The sequence below is a fragment of the Acanthamoeba castellanii genome (genome assembly GCF_000313135.1).
Source record: "Acanthamoeba castellanii str. Neff unplaced genomic scaffold scf7180000084753, whole genome shotgun sequence".
Taxonomy (NCBI): Eukaryota; Discosea; order Longamoebia; family Acanthamoebidae; genus Acanthamoeba; species Acanthamoeba castellanii.
Window position 1 is genome coordinate 34991 of NW_004457538.1, and position 17055 is coordinate 52045.

The window sequence follows — 17055 nt, forward strand, 5'->3', positions numbered from 1 at the left end:
AGATCGAGTTGCTGCGGGGACGCGAGGACCGGCTGCGAGCGCTCGCCCACGAGCCGCGTGCGGATGTGGTTGGGCTCCTGCGCCAGCCGGGCCACCTCCTGCGCGCTGGGGCCGACGATGTGGATCACCACCACCGACTGCGCGACGCCGCCGTCTTCGGGGTCGTCCACGTGCATGGCCGTCGAGGCGTAGCGCCAGAAGAGCGGCTTGAGCTTGCGCTTGAAGCAGGCGCGGAACAGAACCTCCTCCCGGAGGAACGTGAACTGCGTCCGGCGGCGCACCACCGTGGCCAGGTGCGCGCAGAGCCGCTTCCACGCCGCGTCGACCGACTCGGGCGATTGGCCGACGATGCGCACGAACGCCACTTTCGCGCGGGCCGCGCCGGGATTGGATGCGGCGGCGGTGGTGGATGACGTGGCGGTAGGCGAGGCGTAGACCCAGAAGGCAGTGGTGGTGACCGAGTACACTTTCTCGATGCCGGACAGCACCGGCTTGCCCTTCTTCTTCATGGTGAGGTAGTAGACCAGCGCCACGTCGTCCAGTTGCTCGGTCCGATCGAGCCGAGCGTCGAAGAAGGTCAACTGCCGATTATTGGCAGCTGGTCAGCGAGTCCGTACCGCGTTTTCAATGTGTGTTTGTCGTGTGCGATGTTGCGTGTTGTGTGTCGTACCGCGACACCATTCATAGTCTGGCTCTGCAGGGCCAGGAGCTGCTTGAAGAGAGCCTCGGTGCCAATCTCCACGGTGGCCTCGTCGATTGGCGTGATGCAGGACCGACCCACCTGCTACGCTTCCCAGCAGCCACCGGCCCACTCATTTAACAAAACAAAAACAAAAACAAAACACGAAACGAAACGAAACACAGAACATGCGGCCACGTAGCACTCGGGAGTCGGGGTGGCTGTACGAGCGGAGCGGAGTTCGCGAGGAATTGGAGAAAAGCGGGCACGGCGACGTGGGCGTTGTGGGGTTTGCCCGGCAGCGCCCCGGTCCGTATGCCGATCCGCCAGCAGGGCAGGTCGCCTGCAATCGTTTCCACATTCACCTGACCATCCGCCGTTGTTCATTTCATCGTCAGCCAACACAACGATGGCACACGACACGACACGGCCAACGACACGACACGAGGGTACCAAAGCTCCGTTGTGGGTCACGGTCTGACCGACAGCGATGACCGGATCGGATGGGGAGGGGTGGTAGCGGACGTAGGCCTTGTAGCGGAGGACGCTGATGAACTTGGGCTCAATGCCGAGCTGGGCGCGCATCAGCTCGGCTACCTGCTCGACGGGCACCTGCGTGCCTGCCTCCGCCGCGCCCGGCAGCGGTGACAGCGCAAGCACCCGCCACTCCCCAGTAGGCGGCGTTCCACTCGCCTCCCCCACCGGCGTGCGGTCCGGCGTCGATTCGGAGTTGGCGCCGCCTTCTGTTTTTAACTCCAATTCTACTCCCGCCGCCGCTGCCGCCACCGCCGCTGGGCTGGTGGCCGGCACTGCCGCGGTCGTTGCTTGCATCGGCACCGCATGATCCTGGTGCTTGGTGGCGGTGGTAGTGGTGGCCGACGAGGGACTGGTGGTGGTCGGCGAGGCCGGCGGGATAGTCGACGGCACAGTGTCGGACGCGTCCAGGTGCTTCTTCTGGAGCAGCTGCGCTTTGGCGGCCGGGCTGGCCAGGTGCACGAACGCACACGACCGCGCGTCCAACAGGACCAGGGCCTCGATCGCCGCCGCCGCTCCGTCGAGATTGCGCGCCACGATCGACCGCACGCTGTAGGCGGACATGTCGGCTGCGGGCAGCTGGAGCTTGACGGCGTGGGCGGGGCGCCAGGGCAGCAGCTGCACGTCGGCGCGGAGGAGCGTGATCGTCTTGCCCTCGACTTCGGCGAACTGCTCAGGCGTGAGGCGCACCACGGTCACGTGGCCCGCCGCGTCGGCGTACTCGACAGCGCCCTCGGCCAGGACCTGGCCGAACTCGTTCTCCCACGCGCCGGCTATGATCTCCGCCGACAGCCGCTTGTGTAAGTAGAGCACCACCTCCCGCGTCTCCTCCGGCTTCACCAGCTCCACCTGTCAAGTAAAAAATAAACAAATAAGAATAAGAATAAATTATAATAAGATGAAGATAAAAATTAATAAATACCGGTGTACGCTTGATGGTAATGGTGCCGAGCTCGAGCAGAGCCCGCTGCTCGTCGGCCGAGTTGAGCTCGACGAACGCCTCCGATGGTGCGACGCCAGCCCCGTCGTCGCCTTCCTCGGCCTCGGGGCCTCCCGCCGTGCCGGCGAGGTGGACCTGGGATTCGGCCACATCCACGTCCTGAGCCTGGAGCGCCCATATCACGGCGCGCACGCTCGCTTCCGCCGGCAGGTTCCGCAGCAGCAGCCTTGGCCCACACGAACCGCTCGCGCGGCTCCTATCATCCGTTACATCTTCCACAGCGATCTGCATGTGTGTCGTGTGTGGTGTGTGTCGTGTGTCGTGTGTCGTGTGTGTCGTGTGTCGTGTGTAAGGCTCAGGGAGTCAAGATGGGAGAGAGTGGCCCGATGGAAGAAGAGTGATACCTTGACGCTGTGGTCGTAGGCAGAGTGGCCTATCTTCTCCACGGCTTGCCAGCGGTCGAGCAGCCCGCTCACGCTCTGGCGCGTGTCCACGCCGGCGTAGGTGTGCAGCGCACGCAGCAGGCGCACCGCACAATCGACCCCCTGCTCGATCACCTCCCAATGGGTCGTACCTGCCCATTACAACAAATAAAAAGAAATTACTACCATCACAATTAAAGAAAAAAACACAAATTCCATTCATCAAGAACCAATCTCGTTTGAAATGATAAATAACTAAAAGATATACAGGATGGGGGCGCACTCTTGTGGTGGTAGCGGTTGAGCACGGTGTGAATCGTGTAAAAGTTAGCCGCTATGATGGGCGACCCCTCCAGCCGCAGATCGCGGGTCTTGCCCGCCTGCCCAGCGCCGTGGTCGTCCCACCGCCTACCCAGGTTTTGCACCATGAGCCTTACGTCGTGCGAGGCGATCTCATCCACCGCGCCTCCGCCCGCTGCCGCCCACTGCGCCACGAACGCGCGCAAGTGGAGGCGCAGTTCTTTTTCTAACGTAGAAAAGAAGGCGTCCAACGACACGGCACCATCTGCCGCGGCACCCCTAGCACCCCCACCTGCCTCCATCAACTCCCACTCTACAATCTTTACTATCTTTACTCTCAAAACTTTACTATTCAATTCTGTATTATTTTTTCTGCCTCTTCGGTGGAAAATACCTGCAAAAAATACCATTTATTTTATCATTATATTTTCGTTTATTTTATATTTTTAGTTATTAACGAGATAGATGGAGAAGGAGGAGCCACTGCGGGTGCGGCTGGAGCTGGTGTCGTTCGGGTGGGGCTATGGCCCGGAACGCAGAGAGGGCCAACCGCAGAAGAAGAACCGCGGGGAGTCCAAGAAAACAGCCTCACGGGGCACCCTGTGGGCTGCGGCGCTCAACCTGCGCAAGTTCGCCAACCCGCCGGTGTCGATGCGGCGTCGGGGCCTGACGGGGCTCGACAGCGAGCTGCAGGCGGCCGTGTGGGCGGCCCCCAAGGCCGAGCTCCACTACGCCAAGGTGCGAGCCGACGTGGTCGCCCTACTCACCGAGCGCCTGCGCGCCCTTCTCGTGAAGGCGCCCGGCAAATTGGGTACTCAAGAAGCTGAAGATGGAGAAGGCGAAGACGACAGCGACGAAAAGAACGAAGACGACAGCGACGAAGAGGAAGACAGCGATGACGAGGACAGCGATGATGAGGACAGCGATGACGAATCGGAAGAGGAAGAGGAAGATAATGCAGAGGGCGAGGAGGATGAAGAGGAGGACGTGGTGGTGATCGCGATCGGTCTGGGGTGCGAGAAGGGCAAGCACAGGTCGGTGGCTGTGGTCGAGCGGCTGCTGCGCGAGGAGTGCCTGCGGACCATCACGATCGCCGATGTCGGAGGGCACGCGGGCCGGCCGGTCGAGCTCGAGGTGGTGGCCCGCCACCGGGACATCAAAAGAGGCGGCCGTGGCGATGCAGCGTCAGACGACAATCGGCCCTTCAAGGGCCGCCGGCGCGCCGAAGCCCGGCAGAGAAAACGCGGCTGCGCAGGCCACGCCGGCGACGAAGACTGCTGAAGGCCCACAGCTCAGGGGCCAATAGGCTCTTTTTCGAACTAAGTCAGTCTTGGGTGGGTAGGGTGGGTGTCAGTGGGCGGGAAGGGTGCGGGTGATGTCGGCGAGGGAGTCGAGAATGAAGGCCGGGTTGTAGGCAAAGTGGTGGAGCTCGGCCGGGCTGGTCACGCCGGAGAGCACCAGCACGGTATCGATCTCCGACTCCACCCCGGCGATGATGTCCGTGTCCATCCTGCCCAGCGCGCCATCAAGTCAGCGAAAAAAAAAACAGTCAGCAGGGTGTCGTGTGCGGCGTGTGCAGCGTGCGTGTGTCGCATGTGTGATGCGTGTCGTGACGTGTCGTTGGTGGTAGTGTATGTACCTGTCTCCGATGATGACGGTTTCGTGCCGGTGGGTTCCGAGACGGCTCAAGGCCAGCCGCATGATCAGCGGGTTGGGTTTGCCCACAAAATAGGCGTCCACGCCCGTCGCCTGCAGACAATTCAGCCCACAAAAGTGTACCGCGTGTGTGAGCGAAACGCTGGCGACAAAGGCGGAAGGCAGAGGAATCCAACCAGGACGATGGGCGCCACGAGGGTGCCACAGGCCGGGAGGAACCCAGTGACGGACTTGTCGAGGAGATCGCAGTTGGTACCGATCAGCTTGGCTCCGTTCCTGTCGATGTCGAGGAAGTGTTGGAATAGTTGGTCACCAGGTGGTGATGGTGATGACTATGTGGGAGGAGTGGTGCGGCGGCGGTACCGGACGAGGTTGATGGCCTTCTCCATGCGGTCGATGTTGTAGTTCTTGGTCTCTCCCACAACGACGTAGTCCGGCCTGATGTCGGTTATCGTGTAGCCTGCACTCCCCCGAACGCACACGCCAACTCGTATTAGACCACGACGCGTTGATAGATGAGAGAGTGCGCCGTGCCTTCGTTATAGAGCGCATTCAGAATGCCAGCGTCGCCGATGACGTACGCCGTACCGTGCGGCTTCTGCTTGCTGATGAAATTGGCCGTCGAGAGCGCGCTCGTGTAAAAGTTCTTCTCCTCCACCTAGTGTGTGCCGTGTCGTGCGCATGTCGTGTGTCGTGCGTGTGCCACTTAACAATCAGAGCGAGCGGAGAGGGGAGGTGAAGCCGACGCCGTACGTGGATGCCGAAGCTGGACAGCTTGTACTTGAGGTCCTTGGGCGTCTTGTCGCTGCTGTTGGTGAGAAAGAGGAACTCCTTGCCCTCCTTCTGCAGCCACGCGACCATCTCCTTGGCGCCGGGGATCAGCTTGTTCTCGTGGTACACCACGCCGTCCTACCGTGAACACCACGTCGACAAAACATGCCGATGATGATGATGATGATGGGCGAGGCTAGTGTCAAGTGTGGCTGACGAACCATGTCTATGATGAACCCCTTCTTGTTGCGGATGTGCTCCGCCTGCGCGGCGATGGCGGCTTCGGTCGTCTCGACCGTGAGCTCAGTCGCGCCCTGCTTTCTCGCCACCTGTGTGGCTCACCACGCGTAACACGACACACGACACACGCATATGAGACACTCGATGGCGAGACGATGATGATGATGAGTGAGCGGAGGCGTGGCACCAGCTCGCCGGCTGTCGGGTGGTGGTGCGGCCGCCCGGCGGCGCTGGCAGTGCCACTGCCGGTGGGCGCGAGGACGGCCACGGTGGAGGAGAACGACGACGAGGGCGCAGCGAACGACGACGGCGACACCAAGCGCTGCGGCGACGCACCGCGCTGTCCCGTCAGGCGCTTCAGCCGCCGATACGACAGCACATGCAGCGTCCTGCACCGAGGCATATTATTAGTAATTTATTTATTTATTTATCTCTTATATTATCGTCATGCAGATTATTTAGAGATTTTAATATAGGTTGGGAGAGGCGGACCTGGTGGGTTGGGCGAGCGGCGCTGCAGGCGACGTGGCAAGGGTTGATCCAACACGACTCAGCGCACGTCTCTTCAGCATGCCTGCGATGTGGAAGGCGGAGAACACAACGAGAGCCACCGAGAAAATCTGTTTTCTTTTCGTTTCCACCCACTTCTGGCCGGATAGCGTTCTGCAAGGTGCCCCTCCCCGGTGCCTCCCGTTCCTCCATCTTCATCTGTCTTTTGTCGCAGCGGCTTCTTCTTGCCCTTCGGCTCCCTATTCTACACAATACATTTTACAGAAATACCACAATCTCTTGAGATTGAGATTTTTATGTAGTAGATGATGGAGCAACCACCAACTCAAGACGTGGCTTTGGTGGCATCAAAGTGTGAGTTCAGGTTACAATGCGTCTGGTGATCACGGAGGACGGAGCGGGAGCCGCTCAGTGGGTGGCGGCCCTTGTCAAGCGACGTATTACCGAGTTCGCGCCCACCGCCGAGCGGCCGTTCGTCCTGGGCCTCCCCACCGGCAGCTCTCCCATCGCCACCTACAAGGTCTGCCTCTCACCCCCACCTCCGCCCCTCCGCCGGCGCTTCCTCTTTCGTTCTTTCGCTCTCTTCTTCATTCTTTCTTTTAGCCGTCGACACACTAACACACGCACACGCACCGCACACGCACAACAGATCCTGGTTGAGTATGTGAAGAAGGGCGAGCTGTCGTTCAAGCACGTGGTGACCTTCAACATGGACGAGTACGTCGGTACGTTGTGTGTTGCGTGTGATTGCGGTGTCTGCCTTTTCATCTTTTCTTTTCTTTTCTTTACATCGTCGTCGCGGTGGTGCCGCGCCAGGTCTGTCGCGCGACCACCCCGAGTCCTACTGGGCGTTCATGCACCGTCACCTGTTCGACCACATCGACGTCCCCAAGCAGAACATCAACATCCTCAACGGCAACGCCCCTGATCTCGTACGGCTTGTTGTGTTTTCGAAGAGCCTCCTGGGCGTTTTCTGGCTGTGATGACTCACTCGTGTCGTGCGGTGGTGCATGAGTGCAGGAGGCGGAATGCAAGGCCTACGAAGAGAAGATCGCCAGCTATGGTGGAATCCACCTCTTCCTCGCCGGCATCGGCACTGATGGTTACCGCCCATTCTCTGCACTACACACACACACACACACACACACACACACACACACACACACACACACGACACACGACATGAAACATACAGCGCGCACAGCTGATTCTAACCAACTACTACTTTAGGCCACATCGCGTTCAACGAGCCCGGATCGTCCCTCGCCTCGCGCACCCGCTCTGTGGTACCTCCGTGCATTGAACTCGCCTGCCTGTACTCCACCGCCTCGCTCACCATCAACATTCCTCCAGACGCTGGCCTATGAGACTATCGTGTCCAACTCGCGCTTCTTCGGCGGTGACGTCACGCAAGTGCCCAAGCGCGCTGTGACCGTTGGCGTGGGCACCGTCATGGTACTGATCCAATGCTGTGTGTGTGTGCGTGTGTGTGGTGCTCCGAGTTGTGTTGACACCGTGGGTGGCGTATTGCAGGATGCCAAGGAGGTGGTTATCATCATCACCGGTGTTTCCAAGGCCATTGCTCTTCAGCAGGTCGTTGAGGGCGCCATGAGCCACCAGTGGACGGCCTCCGCCGTCCAGATGCACCCCAATGGCATCATCGTCGCCGACGAAGACGCCACCAACGAACTCAAGGTATGACCTTCATCAGCAACGCACTCGCACAGATTTTAACAGATCTGCGCACTCGCCATCCAATTGCAACCCAACCCTCAACAAACAGGTCAAGACTGTCAAGTACTGGAAGGGCGTGGAGCAGACCGAGAGCCTCTGAGGCCCAGCTGAGCTCTACAAGAGAAGAAGGCCCTTGATTCTTGTTTTGTTTTTTGAAATTGCTTTAAATTCGAATTATGATGAGGAATGCAAATTCCAGAGGTGAGCACGATTTGTGCGCCATTGGAATGCCAAGGTGGCGCAGGGGCGACCTACGGCCTTGGGTTGGAGCAACCCATTCCAGCACCACGGGTCGTCTGGGGCACCACCCCAGCACCATACAGAGGGCCAAACTCAACGCTGCACTCAACTCCTTTGGTGTCAGACGGCCAAACCATCTCGTGCTAGAAGAGGAAAGGGAGAAGCGGGAGAAGTTGTACAAGTAGTAGAAGAGATTCGTATATAGAAAGGCTTGAAACAAACTCAAAGATGGCAAACAAGTTCAACTACAAGGGGTTCGTGAAGCAGACGAACACGCTTCACGCCAACCTCACGGATTCGCAGGAGAAGAAGCGGAAGGAGAACGGCGGGGACGATTCCCCAGCGAGCGGCGGTTCGTCGCCGGCGTCCCACTCCCCATCGACTTCGTCATCGACCGTCGACACGCGCCACACCCCCGCCCCCTCCCAAATCAAAGCCGCCGCCCCTCACACCAGGTCCATCTCTCCCCCCCCATCTTCTTCCTTATGTCCCTTTGCGTTCACCCCCCGCGTCGTCGCTTTCGTTCTTTGCCTCCCCCCCGCTAGCCGCTTTCGTTCTTCTCACTCACTGCGACTTCACTTCCGCGTTCTTCTTTTTATTATTATTATTTATATCTATATTACGTGTGACGAAAGTACAGCCGACCGGCGGTGAAGAAGCCGCCGCCGCTGGGCAATGCGGCTGCGAAGGACATGTCGAAGCGGCTGGTGGGCACGGTGAAGGCGGGCGGGCGCGTGGGCAAGATGCTCGAGATGCTGGAGAATGGCGGGTGGGACGAGGTCGAACGCGAGATCAAGGAGCGCGAGGAGCGCGAGGAGAAGCGACGCGAGGATCTGGGCATCGTGGCGAGCCCCCGCGCCAACGGCGGCGCCTCATCGACGGCCGCGCCGGCGAAACAGACCTCGCCATCGCCCTCGCCCTCGCCGCGAGGACCGGCGGCTACCGGAGCGAAAAAGAACGAAGCGAAAGCGAACGGCGGCGCGCAGGCCCCCAAGTCACACGGGCTCAAGCCCGAGCGAAGGATTCTCGCTTACGGCCTGGGCGCAGTGCAGGGAAAGAGGCCAACAATGGAGGACGCACATGCGGCCTACCTCGAACTGCCTCAGAACCCTCACGTTGCCTTCTTCGGCGTCTACGACGGCCACGCAGGTGCGCACACGCACACGCACCACCGCACACGCACACGCTAACGTTTTGATGTGATTCGTGGGGCGCACGCAGGTGATGAGTCGTCGACGTACGTGGCCGAGTGCCTGCACGATGAGATCGACCGCGCGCTGGCCCGAGCCCAGAGCACGGCCGACTGGGCCGCGGCCGTCACGTCGGCCTTCTCCACGGTCGACGAGAATCTGATGGACGAGAGCGAGTCCATGATGTGGACCTCGGGCACGACGGTGGTGTGCGCCGCGTTTCACAAGGAGGAGCGGGAGCTGTGGGTGGCCAACCTGGGCGACTCGCGGTGCGTGCTGGCGCGCCACGACCAGGGCGGGCCGAAGGTGGTGGCCGAGCCCCTGTCGTCGGACCACAAGCCCTGGGTCGAGGGCGAGATCCAGCGCATCGAGCGCGCCGGCTGCCGCGTCACCGAAGGACGCATCAACGGTACCGTTACGGTCATTGTTCTTCGATGTGTCGATTGTGTGTTGCGTGACTGACACACGACGACACGACACGACCAACGACACGACACACGCACGACACAACACGACAGGCACACATGCGATGAGCCGGGCAATGGGGGACTTTGAGCTGAAGAACAACATCAACCTCGACATGCGGGACCAAGCCATCTCCAACGAACCGGAGATCCGAAAAGTCGGCGTTGCCACGTACGTCCACGCCGCTCACATTTCTCCTGCAAGCAAGCAACACTCACATCGCCGAATTTTGCGTCAACAGGGACGAGCTATTCGTTGTGCTGGCTTGTGACGGACTCTTTGATGTGATGACCGACCAAGAGGTATTGTCGCACGTCGTGTCGTGTCGTCGTGTCATCGTGTCGTGCGACGAATGGCTTACATTCTTTCTTTTTCTTCGATTGAAAGGTGGTGGAGTGGGTGTACGACCGCCTGGCATCGACCAACGACGACCTGGACACGATCGCCGAGCGCCTGGCCCACCATGCCGTCGACATCGGCAGCACCGACAACGTGAGCGTCCTCATCGTCACCCTCCCCCACCATAACTGAAATATTCACCACACAAATAAATGTACCACCATTTTGGTTCCTTTATTTCTTCTTTATTTATTAAATTCTATATAAATTAAATAATTGCTAAAATAAATAGAGCATAGACAAGTGCTCATTTCTCTCTTCCATTTTGTACGTTCGCCGTGAGCGAGTTGACGTAAGGCCTCCCACTGTGGCCGCTGGGCGTCGCCATAGGGCAGCATGAAGTGAGCGGTGGTCTGACCCAACGAGTTCTCGAGGCGGAAGGTGGCGGTGCCCTTCGCCCGCGTGGTGGTGTGGCTGGCCGCGCAGGCTTGCCGCTGCTCGAACCCGTGCACGAACTGGTCGGCGAGGTCTTTGGTCAACGTGGCCCGCACAGGCTCGCCCCACATCTGCGGTTGGCAATCGCCCACGGCGGGGCGGTACTCAAACTGGGCCTCCTCCGACTGTGGCTCCACCTGCAGGGCGCCCATCCACATACGTGTACTTCATCTTGTTCATCTCGCGCTCGGCAGCCTCCTTGAACCGCCAACAGTTGCTTGGCTGTTGTGCGAAGCAGGAGAATAATAATAAAAAGGGCCACGAGAAATAATAAATAATGACAGCAGCGACGTTGTCGCTGTGGCTATTGCTGTTGCAGCTCCTCCTTCTGGCGGCGGACGTTGTCGTGCTCGGCGTGGAGGTCCTTCTTTGCCTCTCGCCACTCCTCTTTGGGACAGGCCGCGCGCAGCTGGGACTTGAGCGCGTTCCACCGCTTCTGATAGCGCTGCTTGTAGGTCTCCCACGGCGTGTCGTCAGGGAAAGCCTCCAGCTCGCGCCACAGTTCGTTCATCGCGTCGAACCGACTGATCTTGCCCTCCGTCGCCATCTATGCCAACCACCAATCTTGAATGTCACCGCACACACCGCACCGCACACAACCCGCTCGTGTTTACCTGCAGCGCAAAGTCGAGGATGCGAAAGGAGTGGAAGAGTGACTTCTTGGCCACCCGCACGTTGCGATCGGCGGCCACCTCAAGCTTCTTACGCGCCTTCGACCAGCTGTGCCCGGCCCGGAACGACGCCGCCTCGCGCACGCGCTGCGGCGACACCACGAACGCTGCGGCGGCCAGCGCCGCAGGCCCGCGTTCGCGCAGCTTCATGTGGGGCGGCAGGAAGACGCACTCGAGGATGGGCGCAGAGTGTTGGTCCAGCATCTGCGCGAACCTGGTCATGCTCATGACCGTAGCGTCGGCATCACTCGCTGCCCCTTGAATGGTGGCCTCCACTTCACCACCGCCGCGTCCCTCTTCTCCGCCTTGGCCCTCTCCCCCACCCTCCACCACTATCACGTAGTCCTGTGCAAAGCAATTTTTGAATAAATAAAAACAATTAATAAAATTGAAAATGTAAGATAATGGGTCTCGGGGGCGGGGCAATACCCAATCGCTGGCCGGGCCGTGAGTGCCATAGACGCGACTTCCGTAGAGATACACAGCCAGCACCGCAGCATCTTCTAAGCCGAAGTTGGCCACCACCCACCCCGCAGTCATACGCTCCTCTTCCTTCCCATCCGCTGCCACCGCCGCACCGTCTTCCATGATTGCAAAAGACACCACATGCGCTCCAGTTCTGCTAACAAACGAAGAGCAGAGAAATTTACCAGAACCACTTCAACTCACCACCACACGCACCAGGGGACGTCCACTACCCATACACGCAGGGTGGTGACGTCAAGCCACCTCTTCAGGAAATCAGCTCCCACGCTTTCTCTCCAAGGGGCAGAGCGGGCCGGATGTCCTGAGAGCCTGAAGAAAGGCCCAGTGTTTGCCTGGTGCCCGTGTCCACGGGTTTGTTGCGGACGCAGTCGAGCTGTGATTGGTAGATTGATACGGCGTATTCGGCATTCCGGCATTGAAGAAGGCGTGCCGATTCCTTTTCGTGTTTTCTCCGCGTTTTCAGGCAGTGAAAAGGGCGCGTAGGGTTCGATTTGTTACTCGATCACCAGATCAATCCCTAGATTGATTCGATCGAATCTACAATCCTATGATTGAGGTATACACCACACCTCGTTGATTCACATTTCACCAATCATCTACAAATTCTGCTGGAGAGTTGATAGATTTTTAATCAGCGACCCCACTTCCCCGACTGCAGATTCTTTGGTCAGCGGATTACGAGTAGGTGTTTTGAGGCGGGAGGAGGAACAAGAGAGGAGTCTGAGGGAAGGGCATGAGACCTTCGAGCAACATGCTACTACACGTCACCGATACCGCCGGAGGAGTACTACCACGGCAACCATCTTCGTGTAGGGCCGCAGTGCAGTCGCCTTCGCCGTTGCTGATGATGAACGCCACCCAGTACCAGCCGCCCAAGGCGCTTCTACTCGGGTCGAGCGCTCGACCCCCGGTCGCCTCCCCGACACCTTTCGCATCTGCAGAGTACGCCGGCAACCTTGCACCCTACATCTTTTTCATCTCTGAGAGCAGTGTAAGGCCGCGGTAGAACTGACAGCATCAGCATCTTATCTTGTCCTCCTCGCAGATTCAACGTGGCCACGTATGTGGAGGAAGCGGCCTCGAAGGTTGGGCTGCCAGTGGACTGCCCGCAGGTGATGCAGGCCATCACCATTCTCAAGGCCAATGGTGCGTCACGTTCCTCGAGTGTAGCTCGAGTGCCAAGGCCAAGGCACCATCGCGAACTTGGAGTAGTCTGTGCTCAAACGATCGCGCGCGCGCTACGTTGCTGCAGGTTTCGTATCGCGTCCGCTCGTGGAGAGCTTGAGCGAAAAGATTGCGCTCGACTACCTGAAGCTACCGATCGTCGTTTGGGTGTGCCTCTCTCAGGCCAAGGTACGCTTCATCCTACACCAAGCGCACATGGTGCACCACTATCACTACAACATACGCGCTAGATATATATTCTATGTCTGCTCACTCGAAGCTTCTTCTTTGTCTTTGCTCTGCAGCCGACGCAAGCAAGCGTTCTCTCGCCGACGGAGTGTTTGGACGACGTGGCATCGCCGCAGACCGCCACGGCCCGCGGTCTCGCGGGCAGCAAGCGATCGACCACCGAGGCCGAGCCGGCCCAGGAGCGCAAGGAGGAGTCGTGCCACAAGAAGGCCAGGAAGTCTTCAGACTCGGGCGACGAATTGGCCCCCGTGACGGCCGCCACCGTGAGCGATCGCATCAACCGGTACTGCCAGGAAGTCGGGCACGATCCGGCCTTCTTTCAGGTCAAGTCCGTCAGTTCCGTGTACTGCCTGGTGTGCAACAAGACGTTCAAGCTTCACGGCCGCGGACAGATCACCCGAGGTGCGCTCGCTTCCCACAATAAGAAGGTCTTGTGTGCCTTGGGCTCACTGGCCTCGTGTGCGCGTACCTGTGCTCAGTCAAGCGACACGTCAAGGGCGAAGGCAAGAAGGGACTGTCGCGTCACATGCACAATCTGTTGAGTGTCAAGGAGAAACGTATGCTCCCCAACACTTTCTTGTCGATTCCAGCTCCTGGCTCACTCTTTTTCTTTTCTTTTTCTCTTTCTCTTTTCTTTTTGCAGTGCGTACCCAGCAGATCCCGATGCTGTGGCAGATCCCCGTGCACATCCTGCAGCAGGTGCAGCAGGCCCGCCTGCAGGTGGCCTCCTTCGCTGGGGTGGTCCCACCCACGTTGCCGGCGGCCGGCGGTTCCGGTGGACACCTTCCGCACCTCCCGATGCTCGCCAACATTCGCCCCGCGACTGCTGCCGCCCGCTCCCCCTTGCCGCCGTCGGCCGGGCTCGTCCCGCCCTCGCCCACAGTCAACACCATGCGGAGCTGCTCGCCCACTGGCGGCGGCCTCCACCTCAACCCGTTCCCCGCGCCGCTGCTCAGCCAGGCCATGGCGGCCGTGCCCTCCCTGCAGATGCTGCAATCGCCTTCGTCTCCGCTGCCGCAGCCGACGTGCCCTCCCGCGGTCCCCGTGGCCCCTGCCTCACCCTCTGTCGTAGCTCGCCTGGGCGAGTCGCCGCTTCACCTTCACGGCCAACGGCAGCAGCTGGACAACGATACTGGTTTGGTGCACTGCCACTGCCTCTCGCCGGCCAAGCCGGTGCTCGTCCGCGAGCCCACGACGACGACCACCACGACCAGCAGCAGCATGGCGTCGATGGAGGGCATCGAGGTCGACGGCGGCGGCGGCAACAGCGACGACGAGGACGACGAAGACCAGCAACAGGCCTTCCGCAACGGCCGACGATACTACATCTGCCACCGCAGACGAAGCGATGAGGGCTGCACGTTCGTGAAGCCCAGTAATGAATTCACCCGGCTCATCAACGACGACCGGCTCGAGGAGCTCGACCTGCACGACGAGTCGCTCCAGGGCTACGTCGACCAGAACCTGGTGGAAGATGACGATGACGGCGGCGCCGGCGCCTTTGACGACGACAACGGCACCGGAGCCTTTGATAGCAACGACGACAACGGCACCGGAGCCTTTGATAGCAACGACGACAGCGATGACCAGCAGTTCGGCAACCACAACCACCACGATGAAGACGACGATGACGGCTGCGGCCTCATCATTCACGAGGACTTTCACCACGAAGACGGCGCCGACGTCGGCCTGCACATGGAGGCCGGCGAGGTCGAATCGCCGTCGACCCTGGTCATGGCCCTCATCACCGACGAGGGCGACGAGCCGTCGGCGGCCGATACCGGCGACGCCGCGCTGCGACACCACTCGGAGGAGCGGCGGCTCGACGATGAGGAGGACGAGTCGCAGGGCTCGCCGCTCGAGGTCGAGCTCAACGAGGGCGGCAGCGAGGGGTTCAGTTGACAACTAAACCCCTCGCTGCCGCCCTACGCCGCCAGTGCCGGCGGCGGAGACGTCGATGACGTCGACGACAACGGCGGCGGCGGCGGCAACCCCAGCTGGCTGCTGGAGTGGACCGAGGCGGGCGACGACGCCGAGGACCTGTGGTGGAGCACCACCTGCAGCACACCGAGGGAGTGATCTGATAGTCGCTGACCTCCCGCGCCCTCAGGCCGGGCTGCCACTAGACAACATGGCTCGAGGCGAGAGCAGGGAGACAGCACCCATACACACGTTCCCTCGTAGCGCAACTACTTGTACCACCACCACCACTACGACGATGCTTAAAGAAGAAGAGCCTCCTTCACATCACTTAGCGTCGCACCACATGGGAGAAAAGGGATCGAGCGAAGGGGAGGGTGGGTCTACCTATGATGTACAGTATGTGCACTCGCCGCGCGGGGCATTGAAAACAGAGGGGAATGGGGGGAGAGCTGAACCAGCCGCGCGGCAAAGATGGAGGGAAAGAAGAGGAAGAAGAAGGTCGACGGGAGAGGGAAGAAGACTACTGTCGTAGATGGTGAAGGTGGTTGTCGGCTGATGGTCAAAACGTTGACTGTCCGGGCCTGGTTAGTCTCGCTAGTTGAGCACGGCGCGAGGAGACTTGAGGGGCAAGGCATCGGCGCTCGACGTGCGCTGCAGCTTCTTGACCCTTCTCTCTGTCTCGATAGCACGTTGCTTCGAACGAACACGAGCACAGACACGAACAACGTTCAGCCATGGCAAGCAATCACCCGTGACAGCCCACAGTTCCCTCCAGAAGCGTGTAGCGGGTGTAGGTGGGCTCATGTACCTCCAAGCGCTGGGCATCCGCCGTGGTGAGCGGCAGGAGAGGGAAGCTCTTCGAGTCCTTCTCGGCCAGCTCGCGCAGCTCAAAATAGTACTTGCAGTACCTACGATGCATCACACCACGAGGTGGTTGGTGAGTGGCATGCCACCGGAAAAGAGTGCAGTGTGAAGGTGCGAGGCAGGTCTAGAGGCGGGGCGGTACTCGGATGCTTTCAGAGAGACGTTGTAGGTGAGCAGGCCCAGGAAATACTTCTCGAGCTTGTTCAGGTCGTTCACGTTCACGTTGGGAAAGACCGAGAGGAAGTCCACATTCCACACGGCCTGGTCTTCCCACACCTGGAAGAGAAGAGCAATCGCGAAACGGACTTGTGAGATGATGTTCGTTCGTGGTGAAAGCTTCCGATGAGGGGAAAAGAAGAAGAAGAAGCAGCAGATGGTGATGATGAAGAAGTGCGGTGCGCACCTTGGAGGCCAAGATGAGTGCGCCGAGCGTGACGCGTCTCCAATTGGTCCCGTGGAGGGTGATCTTGGTATTGGCGATCAGCCTTTCGATGTAGGCCAGACAGAGGATGGCACACTCGGCGGGCAGCTTCTCTGCCTTGAATATGCTGAAGACGAATCGATAGATGTCCTTCTGCGTTGGGGCGCTCACATCCACGGGACCCTTCTGAGCTCGCCATAACACGACACACAACGCAACCAAACGAAAGTGAGCCTTAAGCGGAACAGCACCCCAAGAGTTGGGGTGAGACAAGCAATCGAATGAAGCAGGAGAGTGTACCACAATGGGGTACTCGCGCTCGTCAAAGATTTCGAACAAAACGGGGGTGGCGTCCTGGCCGCGGTGGAGTGGTACCAGATCGCCGTCGCCATACTGCGTAGATCGAGGTGAGAAGCAGAAACGTGAGGCTGATGAGCTGAGCCGCGTCGGTAGATAAGAGCGAGTGCTGTCTGCGCGATGTATGTACCACCAAAGCACTTGGTCGAGGTTGGGCGCGCTGATGGTGCTATTTACATAGAGGGAGCTGGTGGAGTTGGACTTCTCTCGCCTGAAGTGCAGGGTCTGGAGATGGCGCGGGAGGGCCGACTTCTTGGCCGGGGAGGGCGCTGCTGTGGCGTTCGCTCCTCCGTCTCGCAGGCTCAGCTTGGGCGCCTTGAACAAAACATCTGCCAGCAAAATCTCTTCTGAATCTGAGGGAGGGTGTTGGCAGGTGATGCCAATTTAACAATGAGGAAATGCTCC

At 59.7% G+C, this 17055-nt stretch overlaps 8 protein-coding genes across 8 annotated transcripts in view; 4 read left to right on the plus strand and 4 right to left on the minus strand.

Annotated features, from left to right (window-relative positions):
• ACA1_197730 (uncharacterized protein) overlaps window positions 1–3003 on the minus strand; it is a gene marked incomplete at both ends in the record, with an annotated part of 3513 nt that extends 510 nt beyond the window's left edge. Inside the window, 8 exon segments of the mRNA XM_004341637.1 lie at window positions 30–581; window positions 671–781; window positions 907–1044; window positions 1133–1276; window positions 1292–2062; window positions 2136–2438; window positions 2558–2727; window positions 2859–3003. Coding sequence (XP_004341685.1) covers window positions 30–581; window positions 671–781; window positions 907–1044; window positions 1133–1276; window positions 1292–2062; window positions 2136–2438; window positions 2558–2727; window positions 2859–3003 — 2334 coding nt within the window.
• Window positions 3004–3340: 337 nt separating this feature from the next.
• On the plus strand, window positions 3341–4156 carry ACA1_197840 (uncharacterized protein; the record flags this gene model as incomplete). Its single annotated transcript, XM_004341638.1, has 1 exon — window positions 3341–4156. The coding sequence occupies one exon, from the start codon at window positions 3341–3343 to the stop codon at window positions 4154–4156; it is 816 nt and encodes a 271-aa protein (XP_004341686.1).
• Window positions 4157–4225: 69 nt separating this feature from the next.
• Window positions 4226–5930, minus strand: ACA1_197850 (HAD hydrolase, family IIA subfamily protein; the record flags this gene model as incomplete). Its single annotated transcript, XM_004341639.1, has 8 exons — window positions 4226–4385; window positions 4515–4624; window positions 4708–4807; window positions 4895–4991; window positions 5120–5189; window positions 5285–5440; window positions 5524–5631; window positions 5730–5930. Coding segments are annotated over 8 exons (1002 nt in total), but the record flags the coding sequence as incomplete, so codon positions are not given.
• A 492-nt stretch (window positions 5931–6422) lies between these two features.
• Window positions 6423–7886, plus strand: ACA1_197860 (glucosamine6-phosphate deaminase; the record flags this gene model as incomplete). Its single annotated transcript, XM_004341640.1, has 8 exons — window positions 6423–6572; window positions 6702–6777; window positions 6869–6984; window positions 7073–7154; window positions 7283–7338; window positions 7406–7507; window positions 7586–7747; window positions 7836–7886. The coding sequence occupies 8 exons, from the start codon at window positions 6423–6425 to the stop codon at window positions 7884–7886; spliced, it is 795 nt and encodes a 264-aa protein (XP_004341688.1).
• Window positions 7887–8254: 368 nt separating this feature from the next.
• ACA1_197870 (protein phosphatase 2C domain containing protein) lies at window positions 8255–10212 on the plus strand (the record flags this gene model as incomplete). Its single annotated transcript, XM_004341641.1, has 6 exons — window positions 8255–8481; window positions 8667–9175; window positions 9248–9625; window positions 9735–9852; window positions 9923–9983; window positions 10069–10212. 6 exons carry the CDS (start codon window positions 8255–8257, stop codon window positions 10210–10212), a joined length of 1437 nt encoding a protein of 478 aa, XP_004341689.1.
• A 607-nt stretch (window positions 10213–10819) lies between these two features.
• ACA1_197880 (uncharacterized protein) lies at window positions 10820–11774 on the minus strand (the record flags this gene model as incomplete). The annotated part of the gene is made up of 3 exons (XM_004341642.1): window positions 10820–11062; window positions 11130–11531; window positions 11616–11774. The coding sequence occupies 3 exons, from the start codon at window positions 11772–11774 to the stop codon at window positions 10820–10822; spliced, it is 804 nt and encodes a 267-aa protein (XP_004341690.1).
• Window positions 11775–12787: 1013 nt separating this feature from the next.
• Window positions 12788–15164, plus strand: ACA1_197890 (uncharacterized protein; the record flags this gene model as incomplete). The annotated part of the gene is made up of 6 exons (XM_004341643.1): window positions 12788–12818; window positions 12925–13025; window positions 13142–13487; window positions 13565–13642; window positions 13729–14977; window positions 15023–15164. The coding sequence occupies 6 exons, from the start codon at window positions 12788–12790 to the stop codon at window positions 15162–15164; spliced, it is 1947 nt and encodes a 648-aa protein (XP_004341691.1).
• A 438-nt stretch (window positions 15165–15602) lies between these two features.
• ACA1_197900 (cyclin, Nterminal domain containing protein) overlaps window positions 15603–17055 on the minus strand; it is a gene marked incomplete at both ends in the record, with an annotated part of 3242 nt that continues 1789 nt past the window's right edge. Inside the window, 6 exons of the mRNA XM_004341644.1 lie at window positions 15603–15701; window positions 15817–15916; window positions 16015–16148; window positions 16276–16479; window positions 16594–16686; window positions 16792–16965. Of these exons, the coding sequence (XP_004341692.1) occupies window positions 15603–15701; window positions 15817–15916; window positions 16015–16148; window positions 16276–16479; window positions 16594–16686; window positions 16792–16965 (804 nt within the window). The remainder of the gene's footprint in view (window positions 15702–15816; window positions 15917–16014; window positions 16149–16275; window positions 16480–16593; window positions 16687–16791; window positions 16966–17055) is intronic.